Source organism: Tachyglossus aculeatus, chromosome 4, assembly GCF_015852505.1.
Source record: "Tachyglossus aculeatus isolate mTacAcu1 chromosome 4, mTacAcu1.pri, whole genome shotgun sequence".
Classification (NCBI taxonomy): Eukaryota; Metazoa; Chordata; class Mammalia; order Monotremata; family Tachyglossidae; genus Tachyglossus; species Tachyglossus aculeatus.
Window position 1 is genome coordinate 68284621 of NC_052069.1, and position 20701 is coordinate 68305321.

At 46.1% G+C, this 20701-nt stretch overlaps 1 protein-coding gene across 1 annotated transcript in view; it reads left to right on the forward strand.

The window, feature by feature from the left end:
* EXT1 (exostosin glycosyltransferase 1) overlaps window positions 1-20701 on the forward strand; it is a 326600-nt gene that overhangs the window by 279231 nt on the left and 26668 nt on the right. The window contains exons 2-4 of the mRNA XM_038744716.1: window positions 6905-6998; window positions 9344-9451; window positions 18761-18880. Of these exons, the coding sequence (XP_038600644.1) occupies window positions 6905-6998; window positions 9344-9451; window positions 18761-18880 (322 nt within the window). The remainder of the gene's footprint in view (window positions 1-6904; window positions 6999-9343; window positions 9452-18760; window positions 18881-20701) is intronic.

Below are 20701 nucleotides of genomic sequence, written 5' to 3' on the forward strand. Positions count from 1 at the left end.
AGCGGCCTGTTCAACCCCCTGCCCCAGTGAAGAGAACGGGGACTGGGAATTCCAAGCATCTGAGTAATGTGTGTGTTGATCAAGGCTGGCACGGCAAGAAGAATTGTGTGACTGGAGACGGGAAGCGATAGCAGCATTCCTCTGCCCAGCGGTTCTCCTCCTGATAATTGCCCGCCAAGCATTCGGTGTTTACGCTCGTGTGATCGATGGGAGCGTCGGACGTGTTTTCTCTGCTGAGGGGGGCAGGCGGGGGGAGGGGACGGTTTCAATTAAACTGTGAATGAATTAGAATTGATTACAAATAGGGCTATTTGTTGGTGCTGTCTAAACAGGCATTTGCTGCAAACGTGATGTACTAAATCATTGTGGAGAACAGCTCCCGGTGAGCCTCTAGTCACATTTTCGAGTTCTCCCTGGAAAAGGAACACAAGGACGGAAAAGGGATTTGTTTGTCCCTGGCTCGGATGAGCCGTGCTGGGCCTAAACTCTCATAGTCATATCAGGAGACAGAGCGGGTCTGTGGAGCAAGTCGCCCTTTGGGAACCGTTTGTGTCAAAGTTGCCGAAGATCTCAGAGCGGCTGAGGGGATGTTGGATGGGCGCTGACGGACTGGAGTCCTTCAGAGTTCTAGTTAGGGCGACGGGGTTGGTAACGAGTCAGATTTTGAAGAGTAGGCCATCTTGCTTCTGTCGTTTAATGCGTGTTGATTAACATTGTACTAGTCATTCATTCAGTTCATTCAATCGTATTTATTGAGTGCTTACTTTCATTCATTCATTCACTCGTATTTATTGAGCGCTTACTGTGTGCAGAGCACTGTACTAAGCGCTTGGGAAGTACAAGTTGGCAACATATAGAGACGGTCCCTACCCAACAGTAGTCTCACAGTCTAGAAACTGTGTGCAGAGCACTGTACTAAGTGCTTGGGGAGTACAAGTTGGCAACATATAGAGACGGACCCTACCCAACAACGGGCTCACAGTCTAGAGGGGGGAGACAGACAACAAACCAAAACATACTAACAAAATAAAATAAATAGAATAGTGAATATGTACAAGTAAAATAGAGTAATAAATCTGTACAAACACATATACAGGTGCTGTGGGGAGGGGAAGCAGGTAGGGCGGGGGGGGGGATGGGAAGGGGGAGAGGATGCTAGGCGTGGTTTAGGATGTCCTGGGATTTCTTCAAATCCCATTTAGTTTAGACGACTGTGGCAGCAGCCTGACACATGGCACGTTCCTGAGGAGATTTCATCCTACTCGTCTTTTCTTCCGTTTCACCTTATTCCTCCTCTTCCCTCTGCCTCTCTCCAGCCCTCCCTCCGCCCCTGCAGAGGACACAGGGCAGTCTGCTTCCAGGTTCCTTTTTATTTATTAAATTTGCTCCCGGGCATGAAGGGGTCTAGATGGAAGTGTCTGGACCCACTAAGAAATAACTTATCTCTCAAGGCCAACTGCTTGTGGTGGCCATTAATCAGTCACCGGCTCAGGAGACCGGTACGCACCCTTGGCCAAAAGGGTTTCCACCTAAAAGGATTAGAAGCCAAGTCCTGCCTTTGGAATGGCTGGAACCAAGTGATGCTTTTGTGCTTCTCAACCCTCCCCAAGTGGTCCATGGGGTCGTCTTTCTTGGTAATCATCGCTTTGGGGTCTGAGGGGATTTTTTTCCCCATTCATTTCCCTATTCAACTTCTGAACTGGCTAATTAACATTTCCAGCAATGCTTTATTGCTAACCAGAGGGGTTTTGTGTGTGGCAGATATACACCCCCTAAGCTCTCCTTCATTTGCCGCCTCCCATTTTGGAATGCAGTGCGATACAGCAGTGTCTTCTCAAAAAAGCTCATCCCAGCATTAATAAATGTCATTAGCGGGTCACCATCATGAGGCCAGCAGGGATATACATCTTTGAAAACTGGAATTTCAGTGGGTCTTGAGAGTGAGAGCTTATGAAGGACAGTTCCAGTGTGGATTTGGAGGAATCCAATAGCCCATTGGCCTCAGTTAGTTAATTATGGCATACATTAAGTGCTTACTTTGTTTATGGTATCTGTTAAGTGCTTATTATGTGTAAAATTGTTCTAATTGTTGGGATTGATACAGATCAGTCAGGTCAGACATAATCCCTGTCCCAAATGGGGATCACAGTTCATTCATTCAGTCTTATTTATTGAGTGCTTACTGTGTGCAGAGCACTGTACTAAGCACTTAGAAAATACAATTCAGCATCATAGAGAGATAATCCCTGCCCATAACAGGCTCACAGTGTAGAAGGACTCACAATCTGAGTAGGAAAGAGGATCCCCATTTTACAGTTGAGAAAAATGAGGCCCTGCGAAGTGAAGTGACTTGCCCAAGGTCACCACAGTAGACAAGTGGTAGAGCCAGGATAGAATCCAGGTCCTCTGACTCCAAGGCTCGGACTCTTTCCACTGGATTGATTAATTAAATGATTGGGAGTGGCACCCAAGTTTCCCATGTTGGTTTTTTTGGGCCACACTAGCTGCTTTCAGATTGTCAGCTGACCTCAAAATGCTAGCTCCCTGCCTAATATTGAGGAAGGATGTTCCTAAAGTCCTGCTGCCACCAGTTTCTGGGTAGAGACATATTGTTTACTTGTACATATTTACAATTCTATTTATTTTGTTAATGATGTGCATTTAGCTTCAATTCTATTTGTTCTGATGACTTGACACCTGTCCACATGTTTTGTTTTGTTGTGTGTCTCCCCCTTCTAGACTGTGAGCCCATTGTTGGGTAGGGACCATCTCTGTATGTTGCCAACTTGTACTTCCCAAGCGCTTAGTTCAGTGCTCTGCACACAGTAAGCGCTCAATAAATACGATTGAATGAATGAATGTAAATAGGCTCCATAGCAGAAGACTGGACACAGGAATTCCCTTGAGCGCCAAAGGATCAAGAAAAGTACCCAACCCTGATTTTAGTGACTTACCCAAAAGATTTTAGGTATTGGCATGCGCCATGGACAGATTGTATTAAGAAGCATCCGCTCAGGAGGAATAAAAATAAATGAATTCCTAGTGCCAGAGCATTAATAATAATGATGGCATTTATTAAGCACTTACTTTGTGCAAGGCACTGTTCTAAGCACTGGGGAGGTTACAAGGTGATCAGGTTGTCCCAAGGGGGGTTCACAGTCTTCATCCATTCATTCAATCGTATTTATTGAGCGCTTACTGTGTGCAGAGCACTGTACTAAGTGCTTGGGAAGTACAAGTTGGCAACATATAGAGAGGGTCCCTACCCAATAGCGGGCTCACAGTCTAGAAGGGGGAGACAGACAACAAAACAAAACATATTAACAAAATAAAATAAATAGAATAAATATGTACAAGTAAAATAGAGTAATAAATATGTACAAACATATATACATATATACAGGTGCTGTGGGGAGGGGAAGGAGGTAAGACGGGGTGGGGGGGGGGGGTAGGGAGGGGAGGCCCAGAGAAGTAAGCACCTCGTTGACCCCAGCAGCGGGCAGCGCTAGTCCCCCCCAGATCGGCACTGTTTTGTACCTGCTGTTTTCTAACTCAGGAACTAAGATGGAGTTCATCAGGGAAGTGAGTGACTTCGGAGCTTGCTACCTACCCACGGGGTTGTCTGACTTAAAGCCAGGCAAAGTTGCCTATAACAAAATAACTTCAGAGCAAATCTCATTCCCAAATCACCGTGTTGGCTCTTTGGCACTCGGTGCGCTATTTTTCATTCATTCTATCATATTTATTAGAGAAGCAGCATGGCTCAGTGGAAAGAGCACAGGCTTTGGAGTCAGAGGTTGCAGGTTCAAATCCCGGCTCTGCCAATTAGCTGTGTGACTTTGGGCAAGTCACTTAACTTCTCTGTGCCTCAGTTCCCTCATCTGTAAAATGGGGATTAAGACTGTGAGCCCCCTGTGGGATAACCTGATCACCTTGTAACCTCCCCAGCGCTTAGAACAGTGCTTTGCACATAGTAAGTGCTTAATAAATGTCATCATTATTATTATTATTTATTAAGCTCTTACCGTGTGCAAAGCACTGTACTAAGAGCTTGGGAGACTACAATATAACAACAAAACAGACATTCCTGCCCACGGTGAGCTCACAGTCTAGAGGGAGAGACAGAAATTAATATAACTAAATAAATTACAGATAAAGACATAGGAAACAGATACGTACACAGTTATATTTCACTTTTGTGCTGGTTGTCAGTAGACCTGGTTCCATGGATCAGAAGGGCAGTAGGGGAAGATGGATTCTACCCAATGCCGATAAATAGCCTGGAAAGGTGGGGTGGGGGATAAGCTGGAGGAAACCGTTGCAGTGTACTCTCCCAAGCAATTAGTGCAGTGCTGTGCCCAAAGTAAGCGCTCAGTAAATACCATTGATTGAGAGAGAGTCCATTAAAAACAGAAGTGTCCCTGCTTGGGGAAGTATCCACCCGTCTGTCATGAGGAGAGAAAAGGATGGCAAGAGTCATGACTTCCTTTTCACAAGGACACAGAGAGAAGAGAGCTGGTGGTCTGTGTAACTGGTCCCTTCTCAGCATCACAGTGCTAAGACCAGAACAGCAGCATCCCGATGTGTCATTGAACACAAACAGCGCTCCGGTCTAAGGGGAACTGCACAGCCAGCTCCTCTTCCTCTCAAGTGCTCACACTTGCCCTCTCCTCCGGCTCCAGTTTCCTTATAATCGTGCTTGACACTTTCGGTCATCTCTTCTGCTGCGTCGTATTGCTTCCATCATCAGTGCGCAGCTGTGGAGCTGCAGACATTGCTTTGTTGATGCTTCTTGTCAGGGTCAGGGGAAACGATGGTTTTTAATGGGCATCTTTCGCCCGTGCAGGTTACTCCTACCTTCAACTAGAGCCTGGCCCTCTGTGTTGAGCACTGAAGGAGCTCGGAAAGAGCCCGTGATTGAGAAAGGTCTGGAGATAAAGGAGGATTTCCAATTTCTGGGTGCCAGCTTGCAAGAAATTTGCAGGGGAAACCTTATGGGGGGGATCTCTCCTCAAGGAAGCCCATAGCTGAGTGAGCAGAAGAGGGGTGTGGGGAAAAACACAATTGATTACACTTGACTTCTCCTGATAAACTGGTGTTTGGTTCCCTCTCTTCCATGGCAAGCAAATCCCAAAGATGGTGTTTTTGAAGCTCGTTGTGACGCAGAAGGTTAATGATGTTTTACCTTTTTAGTAGACTAATGATGGGGATGTATAGGTTTACTATTCTAGCCTCTCAGCGTGTCTGGTTGGGGGCATTTAATTCATTCATTCATTCAATCGTATTTATTGAGCGCTTACTATGTGCAGAGCACTGTATCAAGCGCTTGGGAAGTACAAGTTGGCAACGTATAGAGACGGTCCCTACCCAACATCAGGCTCACAGTCTAGCAGGGTGAGACAAACAAAACAAAACATGTGGACAGGTGGCAAGTCATCAGAATAAATAGAAATAAAGCTAGATGCACATCATTAACAAAAAAAATAGAATAGTAAATATGTACAAGTAAAATAAATAGAGTAATAAATCTGCACAAACATATATACAGGTGCTGTGGGAAGGGGAAGGAGGTAGGGTGGAGGGGATGGGGAGGAGGAGGGAAAAAGGGGGCTCAGTCTGGGAAGTCCTCCTGGAGGAGGTGAGCTCTCACCTTTGCCATCAGACAGTAAACTCTGACAGGCTTTCGACCGCTCAACATGTGGGAGAAGCTGGTTTTAAAACTCCCTTCTTGCTCTTTGCCATACACTGTTCATAGTCCGGGAAGGATCAGATTGAAATTGATGGTTGCCAGTTGTCGTACTCACTTCAGAGTGAGGGAGAGAAACCATTACCACTGTGATTTCATTTTTTTTTGTATTTAGCTAAATACCATCCCTGTTAAAAATCTCTTCCACTTTGAAGTCTGTTTTGTAGTATAATTAATGCAGCCAGGGTTTTATTTTACTCTCAATAGAGATAGTCTTAATCCATTCACGGTGACCTTTTCTTGTGCAAATCAGCTATACATGCTTATTTAAGCTAACGGGACCTGGCCAAAAAAAAAAAAATTGCCCCTTTCCTAAGTGCTGGGGTTTATAATTGAAAATTGGCTTACTCCCATACACTTAGTGTATGTGAGAATGTAAAAATAGACCTTGGCTTTAAATATATAAATGCACCTACCAATATCAAAAAAGGGGGGGATAAATTCCAGTGCCTCCAGGCTATGATTAAATGAGACTATTAGAAAGTTTGGGTGGCAGAAATTACTGTCAAAGCAGCACCTATCTCCAGGGCAGCTGAAGCTCTTGGGAAATGAAAGTTATTTAACTCCTGAGTCCCAAGATCTGGACCAGGACAGTTTTCTAGGTTTACCAAAGTGAAAACCGCCTCATAACAAGCTTGAGACAGCTCTTTCTGTGTGGTGGCTTTGAAGCAATGGGTAAAAATGAAGTGGCTACAATTGTACTTCTGGCCTTTAATTTTATGGCATAAGAGGAGGCTGTCTGCTGGTACTTCCCTGAAGAAAAAAAAAAGAACTACTACTCGCTTTCTGGGTTACTGTTTCTTCTTCTTTAGATTTACTTCCTCTCCTCTGTAGTCTAACCAATTTTCCTGCCCCGTGAAGTTTGCTCAAAGGACCCCCCCCCCCCCCCCCCCCCCCCGCCCCCTGCCCCGGCTAAAAGGAGATTAAGAAATGTGAAGCCATGGTAAAGTTTTCCCGAGTGGGAGTTGAAGGCCCAGGATGACCTTGGCTGCCTGGATGCTTCCAATCAACCAGTCAGTGGTTTATTTTGAGCGCATACCATGTGCAGAGCACTGGGCTGAGCACTTGGGAGGGTACAGTAGAGTAGTGGTCTCCTTGGGAATGGAATGGGTATTTATAAAGATGGTGGTGTTCTAAATGTCTATTCTTCTCCTACAGGTATGATTATCGGGAAATGCTGCACAATGCCACTTTCTGTCTGGTGCCCCGGGGCCGCAGGCTTGGATCCTTCAGGTTTTTGGAGGCCCTGCAGGTAAGGGCCCTTAATCGATCAGTCGTGTTTATTGAGCACTTTCTCTGGGCAGAGCAATGTACCAGGCGCTTGGGAGAGTACAATGAGTAAGTAGATATGATTCTTGCCCTCAGGAACCCACCAGGAAGGGCTTGGGAGATTCAATCGGACTGTCTCTTTCAGTAGAGCCCCTGGGGAGGGGCAGGCTGGGAGAAGGGAGAAGATAGCTGTGGAAATTGAGTTCATTAGTGCTCAGAAATTCATTCATTCATTCAATCATATTTATTGAGCGCTTACTGTGTGCAGAGCACTGTACTAAGCGCTTGGGAAGTACAAGTTGGCAACATATAGAGATGGTCCCTACCCAACAGTGGGCTCACAGTCTAGAAGGGGGAGACAGAGAACAAAACAAAACATATTAACAAAATAAAATAAGTAGAATAAAAATGTACAAGTAAAATAAATAAATAAATAGAGTAATAAACCCATACAAACATATATACATATATACAGGTGCTGTGGGGAAGGGAAGGAGGTAATGCTGGGGGGATGGAGAGGGGTAGGAGGGGGAGAGGAGGGAGGGAGCTCAGTGTGGGAAGGCCTCCTGGAGGAGGTGAGCTCTCAGTAGGGCCTTGAAGGGAGGAAGAGAGCTAGCTTGGCAGTGGGCGGAGGGAGGGCATTCCAGGCCCGGGGGAGGACATGGGCCAGGGGTCGACGGCGGGACAGGCGAGAACGAGGCGAGAGGCGAGAAATATACTTTTGTCACAGCTCTAAAGTAAAGTAACCTTTACAGAAGAGACTATCCAAGTCTAGAACTTTCATTGTTTTGGCCGGGGGAAGACAGAAATGTTGCAGGTCATGGTTGAAGATGGGGCCACATCAGTTGTCACCCTCTCTCCCTAAAAGCAAAATCATCTAGTCCGTCTCCCAGTCAAGTATGGAGCAGAGAGTTTCAAACCCTAAGCTGGCCAGATCAGTTCCGTTTGTCTGACCTGGTATTTCAGTGGCTCGGCAGGACCGAGGCCTGCAGGTTTGGAGCTAATCCAGCATCCTGCTTCGTTCCTCACTTGGGCCGGGTCAGACCCCTGAGGGATCAATCTCATCTGTTGGAGACCTGTCTGCTGTTGCTCACCGGGTAACGTGGACGGGCTCCATCGGAAACTTACAGACTTTTCTCAGCTCAGTCGCGGATCCAACTGAAGAAAGAGGATGAGGATCTTCTCCCCACATTCTCCATCTGGGCTGCAGATGGAGCCATGTTAAAATGTCTGTGGGTGGACTCCACTCTTATAATTGATAATTGTAATTATGGTATTTGTTAAGCGCTGACTTTGTGCCAAGCACTGTACTAAGCGGTGAGGTTGGTATGAGTTAATCAGGTCGGACACAGTCTCTGTCTCACCTGGGTCTCACAGGCTAAGTAGGAGGGAGGTTGGGTATTGAATTCCCATTTTACAAGTGAGGTAGCTGAGGTATGGAGAAGTTAAGTGACTTGCCCACGGTCATACAGCGGGCATAAAGCATAAGGCGGAGCAGGGATTAGAACCCAGGTCATCCTCTGACTCCTAGGCGCAGGCTCTTTTCTCCATTCATTCAGTCATTTATTGAGCGCTTACTGTGTGCAGAGCTCTTCTTCCTCTGTTTTGACCATTGCCCCTTCCTGCTCATCCTCCCCATTGCAGCCTTTATTCTCTTTCCTGTGGGTAGAACCAGTTCCCAGTTCCAGGAAAGGTAACATGATCCAGGCTCCCTCGTTAGGTGGAATTGTCCCGTTGATGGAGGGGGCATTCTGGCCTTCGTTAATAATAAATGTTGTGTTTGTTGAGCCCTTACTATGTGTTAAACACCATACCAAAGCACTGGGTATATACTTGGTATTATACAAGATAATGAGCTCAGGCACACATGGGACTCACAGTCTAAGTGAGGGTGAACAGGTATTCAGTCCCCATTTTACAGATGTGGAAACTGAGGCACAGAGGCATGAAGTGACCAGGGTCCTGTGATTCCCACCCCTTGCTCTTTCCAGTAGGCTACTCTGCTGCATTCCCACCCACCGGAGACAGTGAGGGAAGGCAGAGTGGAATAAGGGTCACAGGACTCATAAACTGCAAAATCTGGCTCAAACAGGACACAGTCAGGATATCCTTTCATTGCATTAAATTTTAAAGAGAAGCCTTCCAGGTTCATTAGATATCCACCTTTGTTTTTGCTTATTTTTTTCTTCTGGTGTTAGAGTCTGGGTTCCAAATTGCAGAGGAAATGCCTGGGTTCCCATAGGTGCAACTGAAAGAGCCCATAAAGACCAGTGGGCTCTCTTTTCACGGCAATAATATATAAATATATATATTTTTTTTCTGTTCCAGGCTGCCTGCGTCCCAGTGATGCTGAGCAATGGGTGGGAGTTGCCGTTCTCTGAAGTAATCGATTGGAACCAAGCAGCCATCATAGGCGATGAAAGATTGTTGTTACAGGTAAGAAATGGGCCGAGGCCTTCAGCAGATCAGCTGGTCACGGCCACGCTGACCTGATGTCCGAGGGAGGTGACCCCACCACAGAACAGCCCTGTCAGGAAATCTTTCTCATGAGCCGATCATCCGTGACCTTGTGATGTGAAGCCCCGTAGTCAGACATGGGTTTCTTTCCTCCGCTAGACCTGTCCACCTCACTGGAATATATTCTGAAACGGAAAAGATGTCCGTTAAAAGAGGTGGGAGATTCTTGGTAAATCTCCATTTTTTGTTATTGTTATTGTCGTTGTTCAAGGACATCAGTGTAGGTCTTTCCCTCTTTCTCCCTCGTCCTTTTTCTCCGCCTTTCAATTCCATCTAATAATAATACTAATTGTGGTATTTATTATGCGCTTACTATGTGCCAGGCACTGTACTAAGCACTGGGGTGGATGCAAGCAAATCAAGTTGGACACAGTCTCTTGTCCCATGGGGGGTTCACAGTCTCAATCCCCATTTTACAGATGAGGTAACTGAGGCAAAGTGAAGTGAAGTGACTTACCCAAAGTCACACAGCAGACAACTGGTGGAGCCGAAATTGACTCCCAGCTCATGCCCCATCCACTATGCCATGTTGCTTCTTCTGTTTCTGGGCCTGGCTGTCAGCAGAGCAGAGTCCTCAGTTAACAGAAAGAGAGAAAGCATCAGTGAGATCCATTGCTAGTGATTAAAGATGGCAAAGCCCTTTTTATTCTAATAACCCAAGTACCTATGAAGTGTTTTGGGTGCTCCTGTCTATAATATGGCCTTTCCCACAGATCCATTCTGCCATTACTGTCCGCTTCTGGCTGGTCCCTCACTGGGCTGAGGGAAGAGGATGCTTCAGGGCTAAAGGGAGGGCTCGGCCAAAACAACGAGCCTGAAACAAACCACTAATCAGTTAATTGATCAGTCGTATTTATTGAGTGCTTATTGTGGGCAGATCCCTATATTAAGGACTTGGGAGAGTTCAGTATAGCAGAGTTGATAGACACCCCTACAAGAAGCTTACAGATAGAGGGGGAGACAGACAATGACAAAAGTAAATAAATTATGGACATGAGTCCTATGTGGCCAAAGGAGGGGTAAATAAAGGGAGCAAATCAGGTCTACTGTTAGCCAATCACAACCGTGTTCAGTAGCCCTAAGAGTGGGATGTCATTTTTTTCTAAAACACCATTTTGCCACTGTTTTCTTGCCAGGTGGGCGGCGGTTGGGGTTTTATTTTGTTTTTTGTAAAATGCCGACCTCTCTGGGTTATTTTTTTTTCTCTTTTCCTATAACATGCAGTTTGGTTTCGGCACAGCTGCTTCCATATTGAACAGTCACTGGCACTGGCGTTAACAATGGTTTTAAAGAGCTGGCACATGGCCCAAATGTCTGCTCTGGGAAATGTTTTGTTATGTTACAATTTTTCATTTCCTCTTTTAGAACAGCTCATATGTTGTTATTTGCATATTTTCATGCTGGGCGTGTCACCAGGAGAGCTTAATCCAGCCTTCCGGTGGCTACTTTGGTCGACTTGGATAATTGTGCTCACAGTGACCTTTTATTAAGCCATCACCCTTCTCTACTGTTTTCTAAACAGTTCAGCCAGATTGATATTAATCCATCATTTTCCCACAACCGTCTTTATGGGCAAGCAAATTAATAACTAATCACCAAACTACATTCCAACTCGGAGCATTGTGTCTTGGCAGCTAGCTGAAAGAATTTTACTTTGAGATTGTCCAGTGCTTGCTTATTTTTTCAGACCACTCTCACTTGGTGCTCACCAAATCTTTGGGAGATAGGGAGAGGCAGGGATTATTATCCTTATTTGGCAGAGGAGAGAGGTTAAGTAATAATAATAATTTTGGTATTTGTTAAGCGCTTACTATGTGCAAAGCACTGTTCTAAGTGCTGGGGAGGATACAAGGTGATCAAGTTGTCCCACGTCTTAATCCCCATTTTACAGATGAGGTAACTGAAGCGCAGAGAAGCTAAGTGACTTGCCCAAGGTCACACAGCTGACCAGTGGCGGAGCCGGGATTTGAACCTATGACCTCTGACTCCCAAGCCCGGGATCTTTCCACTGTGCAACCCTGCTTCAGTGACTTGACTGTGGTCACACAGAGGGGAGTAACAGGACTAGAAATAGAAAGCAGGTCCTCCTCTGACCCCCAGACCTGGATAAAGCAGCTTGGCTTCTTAGACAGAGCATTGGCTTAGAAGTCTGAAGGATCTGGGTTTGAATCATGGACCCACCACTTGTCTGTTGTGTGACCTTGGGCAACTCACTTCACTTCTCTGTGCCTTAGTTCCCTCATCTGTAAAATGGGGATTGAGACTGAGAGCCCCCCGTGGGACAGGGACTGGGTCCAACCCGATTTGCTTGTTTCCACCTCAGTGCTTAGTACAGTGCCTGGCACATCGTAAGCACTTAAATACTACAATTGTTATTATTATTAATATTATCAACCTCTCTAGACCATACTGTCTTTCTTTTAACCAGACCAAGACAAGCTCTCTCCTGGTGTACACAATACCTGAAGGATTGCATGTGTATTAAAGCACCATTATGAATTATAACTTCTAACACAAAAGTCCAGATGTGGGAGTGACTGTGTATCTAGTAATAAAAGCAACTATGGTATTTATTATTATTATTATGGCATTTATTAAGCACTTACTGTGTGCCTAGCACTGTTCTAAGCGCTGGGGTGGATATAAGGTAATCAGGTTGTCCCACATGGGGCTCACAGTCTTCATCCCCATTTTACGGATGAGGGAACTGAGGCCCAGAGAAGTTAAGTGACTTGCCCAAAGTCACCCAGCTGACAAGTTTCGGAGCCGGGATTTGAACCCACGACCTCTGACTCCAAAGCCCAGGCTCTTTCCACTGAGCCATGCTGCTTCCCTATTAAGCACTTACTATGTGCCAAGCACTGTTCTAAGCACTGGGGTAGATACAGAGGTAATCAGGTTGACCCACGTGGGGCTCAGTCTAAATCCCCAGTTTACACATGAGGCCCAGAGAAGTTCAGTGACTTGCTCAAGATCACACAGCAGACAAGTGGCGGAGCAGGATTAGAACCCATGTCCTCTGATGGCCAAGCCCGTGCTCTTTCCAATAAGCCATTGCTGGGCGGCAGGTGGGGCGGGGGGATGCAAATGGAGTAATAACAGGTGTTGATAATTGTCCATTTGGGCCCAATCAGATATAAGTGCCTTTTGGGCCAGAGACATTTGTCTTTTTGGTGAAAACCCCCCATGATGGGAATAAAAAGCAGTGCTAGCTGAGCATCTGACCACTCCATCCTTGGCAAATGTTCGTGCCTATAGTATTTGCGGGATTTTGTCACCTATTTTCCCTCTAGGTAGTTCTTTCTTGGCTGAAATAAAAATGCCGAGGAATTTGTGAGACCGGGGACCCTGTCTAATTCCCAATTGAGTATTCTCTCCCAGTGCTTAGTAACAATAATCCAAGCCCCACCACTTGTCTGCTGTGAGACCTTAGGCAAGTCACTATTCTTCTCTGGGCCTCAGTGAACTCGTCTGTAAAATGGAGATTAAGGCTGTAAGGCCAGTGTGGGGCATGGACTCTGTCCAACCTGATTTCTTGTGGCTACCCCAAGGCTTAGGACAGTGTCTGGCACATAGTAAGTGCCTAACAAATACCATAAAGAAAAATTTCAGTCAGTCGTAATTATTGAGCACTTACTGTGTGCAGAGCACTGTACTAAACGCTTGGGAGAATGCAGTGTAGCAGAGTTGGTGGACACAGTCCCTGCCCTCAACATGCTTACAGTCTAGAGAGCGAGACAGACATTAATATGAATAAATAAATTACAGGTATGTGCTTAAGTGTTGAGGGGCTGAGGGAGGGATGAATAAAGGGAGCAAATGCAAGTGCTTAGAGAGCAGCTTGGCATAATGGAAAGAGCACGGGCTTGGGAGTCAGAGGTCAAGAGTTCGAATCCTGGCTCTGCCACTTGTCAGCTGTGTGAGCTTGGGCAAGCCACTTAACTTCTCTGGGCCTCAGTCACCTCATCTGCAGAATGGAGATTAAAGACTGTGAGCCTCACGTGGGACAACCTGATCACCTTGTATCCCACCAGCGCTTAGAACAGTGCTTTGCACATAGTAAGCACTTAACAAATACCATCCAAAAAAAAAGTGCAAGAGTGACCCAAAAGGGAGTGGGAGAAGATAATAATAATAATAATTGTGGCATTTGTTAAGCACTTACTATGTGTCAAAAACTGTACTAAGCACTGGGCTAGGTGCAAGATAACCAGGTCTCACATGAGACTCATGGTTTAGTGGGGAGAGAGACAGATATTGAATCTCCATTTTGCAGAAGAGGAAACTGAGGCACAGAGAAATTAAGTGACATGTCCAAAGTCACGCATAGCAGGTATGTGGCGGAGCCGGGTTTAAAACCTAGGTCCTCTAACTCTTTCCACTAAGCCACACTTCTTAGTGAAGTGATCTGCACAGTGTTTGGCTAGAGCACAGGCCTTTGAGTCAGAAGGTCATGGGTTCTAATCCCGGCTCCACCACTTGTCTGCTGTGTGACCTCGGGCAAGTCATTTAGAGAAGCAGCGTGGCTCAGTGGAAAGAGCCCGGGCTTTAGAGTCACAGGTCATGGGTCTGAATCCCGGCTCTGCCAACTGTCAGCTGTGTGACTTTGGGCAAGTCACTTCACTTCTCTGGGCCTCAGTGACCTCATCTGTAAAATGGGGGGTGAAGACTGTGAGCCCCACGTGGGACAACCTAATCACCTTGTAAGCTTCCCAGCGCTTAGAACAGTGCTTTGCACATAGTAAGCGCTTAATAAATGCCATCATCATCATCATTTCACTTCTTTGTAAAGTGAGGTTTGAGATGAGCCCCACATGGGAGAGGGACTCTGTCCAACTCGATTTGCTTGTATCTACCACAGCACTTAGTACAGTGCCTGGCACATTGTAAGCGCTTAACAAAAACCATTCTTATCATCATCATTATTATTATTATTTTTAAAGATTGATCCTATTTCTACTGCGAGTGAGGTCATGGCTAGCAGTAGAGACCCCTCCTCCACTGAAAACCACTTCTCCATTGGCCTTGCCTGCCCCTCATTTCGTCCCCCCTTCCAGCCCAGCTACTTCACTTCACCCTCTCCCAGCTCCTCCTCACCCTGTCAAAACTCAAAACCAGGTTTTCCACCTCAGTTTAGCGGAGCCAATGTCTTGATCATTACTAATTCTGCTTGTCACAGAACCTAGAGGGACTCCTCTCTCCCAATCAATCACGAGTATCAATGATCACCCATCATGTGCAGAGCACTGGCCTAAGCACTCGAGTCAGTACGAGAGGTAAAAAGCTATGGTCCCTGTCAGCAAGGAACTTACAATATAATGCGGGAGACAGGTAGATGTAAACTATTTACGGAGTGGGAATAGGGAGACAACTGGTAACTTCCAGAGCCCAGGAAGTGAAGAATAATAATAATAATAATAATGGTATTTATTAAGCACTTACTATGTGCAAAGCACTGTTCTAAGTGCTGGGGAGGTGATCAAGTTGTCCCACGGGGGGTTCACAGGCTTAATCCCCATTGGTAACTGAGGCACGGACAAGTTAAGTGACTTACCAAAATTACAATTAGCAGAACCAGGATTCGAACCTATGACCTCTGACTCCAAAGCCCATGCTCTTTCCACTGAGCCACGCTGCTTCTCTAATAATAAATGTGAATCACTCTCTGCCCAAGTTGTAAGGAGACTTCATAAGCCTCAGCTTCTCTGCTGCGCAGAAAAGCCCTCTTTAGTGAAGAAAGCTCACACATAGAGGGTCCCTGTAAACTACCACCAGCTCCACACAGCCTGACCACATCCATCTTAGTACAGTGCTCTGCACACAGTAAGCGCTCAGTAAATACGATTAAATGAATCCATCGCTGTTGGGCTATTTTTTCCTCAGCTCCTTCTAACCCATTGTCACCTCCAGTGTGCCCGGTCAGAAGCAGCTTGACTTAATGGATAGAGCACGAGCTTGGGAGTCAGAAGGACCCGGGTTCTAATCCCGTCTGCTGTGTGGCAAGCCACTTCACTTCTCTGGGCCTCATTTTCCTCATCTGTAAAATGGGGATTAAGAATGTGAGCCCTATGTGGGACAGGGACTGTATCCAACACCCCAGCACTTAGAAGTGTGCTTGACACATAGTAAGCACTTAACAAATACCAACACAGTTTAACCCCCTGAGGACGTCTGAATCTAATATTCACATGTACCACCATTAGCAGTCTTTAATGAATGTTTTGGAACATGCAATTAAAAGAGCACCCTTGTGTGGATGTGCGCTTTGTTATTTTTGACCTCTCTAGTTATAAATATTTTTGTGTTAGTCTCCCCTGTTTGAGTGTAAGGAAATGTCACTTCATCATTCCGTACTTCCCAGGAACTTAATGCAGTGTACCCCACCCAGTACGCACTCAAGTTCATTCATCATTCATTCAGCCGTATTTATTGAGCACTTACTGTGTGCAGAGCACTGTACTAAGTGCTTGGGAAGTACAAATCGGCAACATATAGAGACGGTCCCTACCCAACAACGGGCTCACGGTCTAGAATGGGGAGACAGACAACAAAACAAAACAATTAGACAGGTGTCAATACCATCAGAATAAATAGAATTATAGCTATATACACATCATTAATAAAATACAGTAATAAGTATGTACAAATATATATGAGTGCGGTGGGGAGGGGAAGGGGGTAGGGCAGAGTTGGGGGGCGATGGGGAAGGGAGGAGGAGGAGAGGAAGAAGGGGGGTTCAGTCTGGGAAGGCCTCCTGGAGGAGGTGAGCTCTCAGTAGGGCTTTGAAGGGAGGAAGAGAGCTAGCGTGGCGGATGTGTGGAGGGAGAGCATTCCAGGCCAGAGTAGGACGTGGACCAGGGGTTGACGGCGGGACAGGTGAGAATGAGGAACAATGAGGAAGGTAGCGGCGGCAGAGGAGCAGAGAGAGTAGGCTGGGCTGTAGAAGGAGAGAAGGGAGATGAGGTAGGAGGGGGCGAGGTGATGGACAGCCTTGAAGCCGAGACGGAGGAGTTTTTGCCTGATTCGAAGGTTGATAGGCAACCACTGGAGGTTTTTGAGAAGGAGAGTGACATGCCCAGAGCATTTCTGTACAAGGATAATCCAGGCAGCAGAGTGAAGTATAGACTGAAGCGGGGAGATCAGAGAGGAGGCTGATGCCCTAATCCAGTTGGGATAGGATGAGGAATTGAACCAGCAAGGTAGCGGTTTGGATGAAGAGGAAAGGGAGGATCTTGGCGATGTTTTGTGGAGGTGAGACAGGCAGGTTTTGGTGACGGATTGGATGTGTGGGGTGAATGAGAGAGCAGAGTCAAGGATGACACCAAGGTTGCGGGCTTGTGAGACGGGAAGGCTGCTAGTGCTATCTACAGTGATGGGAAAGTCAGGGAGAGGGCAGGGTTTGGGTGGGGAGATAAGGAGCTCAGTCTTGGACATGTTGAGTTTTAAATGGCGGGCAGACATCCAGGTGGAGTTGTCCTGAAGGCAGAAGGAGATACAAGCCTGGAGAGAGAACAGGGGTGAAGATGTAGATTTGGGTGTCATCAGCGTAGAGATGATAGTTGAAGCCATGGGAGCGAATGAGTTCACCATGGGAGTGAGTATAGATGAAAGTGCTACTAATACTTATGTAACAGTCATGTATATACCTTTAAACTATATATTATAAATTATATAAGTGTCTTCCCTTCTACACTGTAAGCTCATTGTGGGCAGGGGACATGTCTACTAAGCCTTTTGTATTGTACTCTCTTAAGTGCTTAGTACAGTACTCTGCACATAGTAAACACTCAGTAGATGCCATTGATTGGTTGATGGATTACTACTTCTGCTGCTGCTACTAAATCCCAGTTTCTGACCTCGAGGAGCTCGTTGTGGGCAGGGAACATGTCTACCAATTCTGTTGTGTTGTACTCTCCCAAGCAGTACAGAGCTCTATACACAATAAGTGTTCAATAGATACTGCAGGTTGGTATTATTGGGGAGGCGAGCAGATAGTATATGTTTAGTGGAAATGAGAAAAAGTATAGCTACAACAAATATAGGCAAAAAATGCATAAATAATGGAATCAACGATCAGATCTGTCATTAATGTTAAGGGAAGCGGATGGAGTGACGTGACTAGGAAAGGCACCCAGAGGAGATGGTGTTGAGGAAGCTGTGAAGGTGGGGAGGGGCTGTGGCCTGCCTTTTTTAAAGGCGGAGGAAGTTCCACACATGGGAGAAGAAAGAGGCACTGGGCCAGAGATGAGAGAGTCAAGAGTGACTTGTGCCTCCAAAATGAAAAATAGGTATTAACCCAAACACTTCAGAGCGTAGAATACAGCAGGATGAGGTTAATACATTAAGGAGAAACTTAACATTCATTATTCTCCTCTTCTTTTCTTATTACCATTTTAGTGTTCAGAGTAGTGTGTCCATGGGGTCTGAATCGTGAGGTCTAACCACAATCTGGGGATTAGAGAGTGATTAGGAAGGGGAAAGAATCCGTTGAAAAAATGGGTGGGCCGAATTTGATGGTGGAAGATAACTTCTGGAAGTCCAGTGATTCTTAAGCCTGATTTAAACAGTGGTACCATAAGAGATAATTGTGATTTTCTTCTTTAAGGTCTTGGGAATGGCAGGCGGGTGGGTCTGCGTTTTCTCCTCTTCCCCTCCTGATGAGATTTAGCAAAACAAGGTCCACTTTCCTCTTGAAATTCAAGTCTCTTCCCAAATGTGGAAATGCTTTCTGCGAGGCCTTTTATAACCATTGGCAGCAGCTGAGCTTTGCCAGCCCCCTTTGATGCCTGGAGAGTGGAGCTATTCTCAGACTCTGGAGTCCTGCAGTTACTAGTTTGTTAAATTGTCGGTCCAGGAAAAAACTCTTGTGCCCCGGGGGATTTGGTGAGGAGTTGCTCTCCCAATTTCCTGTGTCACTGACAGGGAAGTGGCAATTTCCGCCAAGGAAATGACCATCTGAAAAGGGGCCGGACTTCCTGAAATCGCCCGATCAAGTTCAAAATTAAGGATCACTGGGGCTCCAGATTGACATCCGGCCACACTTGAATAGGCTCCGAGACCCCTGTGTTCTGGGAATAAGTGGAATTTTTTCCTGCTCTGTTGGATCGATCTCTAGTCCTGAAACTGGTTACTGTGGGGGAGGAAGCGGAACCCATCTCGAGGGTGTGTTGATTTGATCAGGTTACATTGTTTTCTCCAGGCGCTGATTGTTCTAACCTTGTCTTACAGATTCCTTCTACAATCAGGTCTATCCATCAGGATAAAATCCTAGCACTTAGACAGCAGACACAGTTCTTGTGGGAGGCTTATTTTTCTTCAGTTGAGAAGATTGTATTGACTACACTAGAGGTAAGACTCCTCAGCTATTAGTCAGGGAAAAACATTCCCTTATATGTCTTCCTTGGGCTGGACTCCGCTTTTGCTTGACCTTGGGGTTTTATGTCATGGGATTGGTCACTCCCGGAAAAGAAGGCCCTTTAGCTATTTGATCGCATCATCTACCTTTGTTTACCATCCCCAACCCCACCTACAGCTAAGGAAATCCATCCTTTTCTTTCACAATCCACAGACGAAAACTGGTGAGAAAAGGAAAGCATCTGACCCTTTGAATGGTTTGATCCTAGAGGAGCGTAGCCAACAAGGATTAGGAGTTAATGATCATCTTCCTGTCATTCTTGTTCAGTGGGATCCTGTGAGAATTTGTTTCTGGAAACTATTTAAAGAACAGCGGGTAGCCAGGACAGTGATGCTCCTCCTCCTCCACATCCTCCTCCTCTTCTTCCTCCTCCCACCTGTCCTCTCAAAATATCTCAAACTGATTCTGCTTCCTCTGGTTAGTTTGCCCAAGGCCTTGGCATCTGCCACTGACAGGCTAACAGAAGTCACAGTCACCCACCCAGTGGGCAGGACAATAAAACTCAATTACACTAATGAGACTTCAGGCCCAGAGATCTGTCCCAGGCTTCCAGAAGAAGCAGCAGAAAGGACAAGGGAACCATTGGGGTGATTAAAACCTCTCTCTGAGGTAGAGCCAATAGCACACTCAAAGTGAAGAAATGACGTACACCATGGAAGACAAGCCAAGTCTAGGTGTCTGTCCTGGGGAAGGTGATCAAGGATGGTGTTTTTGAAGGAGGGTGAGTCTGTACTTCTAAAAGGCTCTTAGAACTAATCAGTCCCAACTTTGGGGGGAATCCTCACTGGGAAAGGACGACAACAGATGCCGTAGTTATGGTCATTGCCATTAATATCATCATTATTATTCACTCCAAAAATTAGCAGAAGGATAAACTGACATGAGGTAGTGTCAGCAGAGCACATCCTAGTAGCTCTCCACCTCAGTTTCCCCGATCTCTGGGTGCCTACGTACACCCCAGGGGACGTCTGTGTTCACCCTGCTCCCCTCCTTGGTCCTCGACAAAGAGGCTGGATTTCCCCATCCTTCCTACAGGCCTCCTCCTTTTAGTATGTGGTTGTTTTGATCCAAAGTTCAAGAGAACAGAGGGACCCAATAGTCCCTTCTATAGAGCATCTGAGGAAATCCAGGTTTCCAAGATCCCTTCTCCTCTACAGTAAACTTCCCCAGTGCCCACAAACTTTCCATGGTCCCCTGCAGATCTGGAAAATTCATAATTCTGTTCCAAACTGTAATTCAGAGTGAACGCTTGCTTCAGGGATGGTTGGGCATCTACCCCATTCTGCCCGTCTTCCTTCGGCTTTGCCTCGTATCCTGCCCACCACCCATCTCCCTAAGCAGAGAGGAGAGCAAATCTACCATGAGAGAAGGTGCTGTTGGTTTTCTCCAGCCAGTTCCTCAGCTCGGGATGCAGGGTAGCCTAGTGGAAAAAGCCTGCGCCTAGGAGTCAGAGGACCTGGATTCTAATCCCAGCTCTGCCCCTTGTCTGCTCTGTGACCTTGGGTAAATCACTGAAGTTCTCCGTGGCTCAGTTTCCTCATCTGGAAAATGAGGAAGTAAACCCTACTCCCTCCCTCCTTCTTAGACTGTGTACATGATCTCCTAAACATATGGAAATGAGTTTGTATCTTTATATAATGAATTTGGAGAGCAAAAGAAAAGATATAAACCGCAATCCACAAGTGAGCAATGGAATCCCACAGGGAAGGGGATGTACGACAGCAGTAAACAGAGAGAACGAAGGGGACAATCTA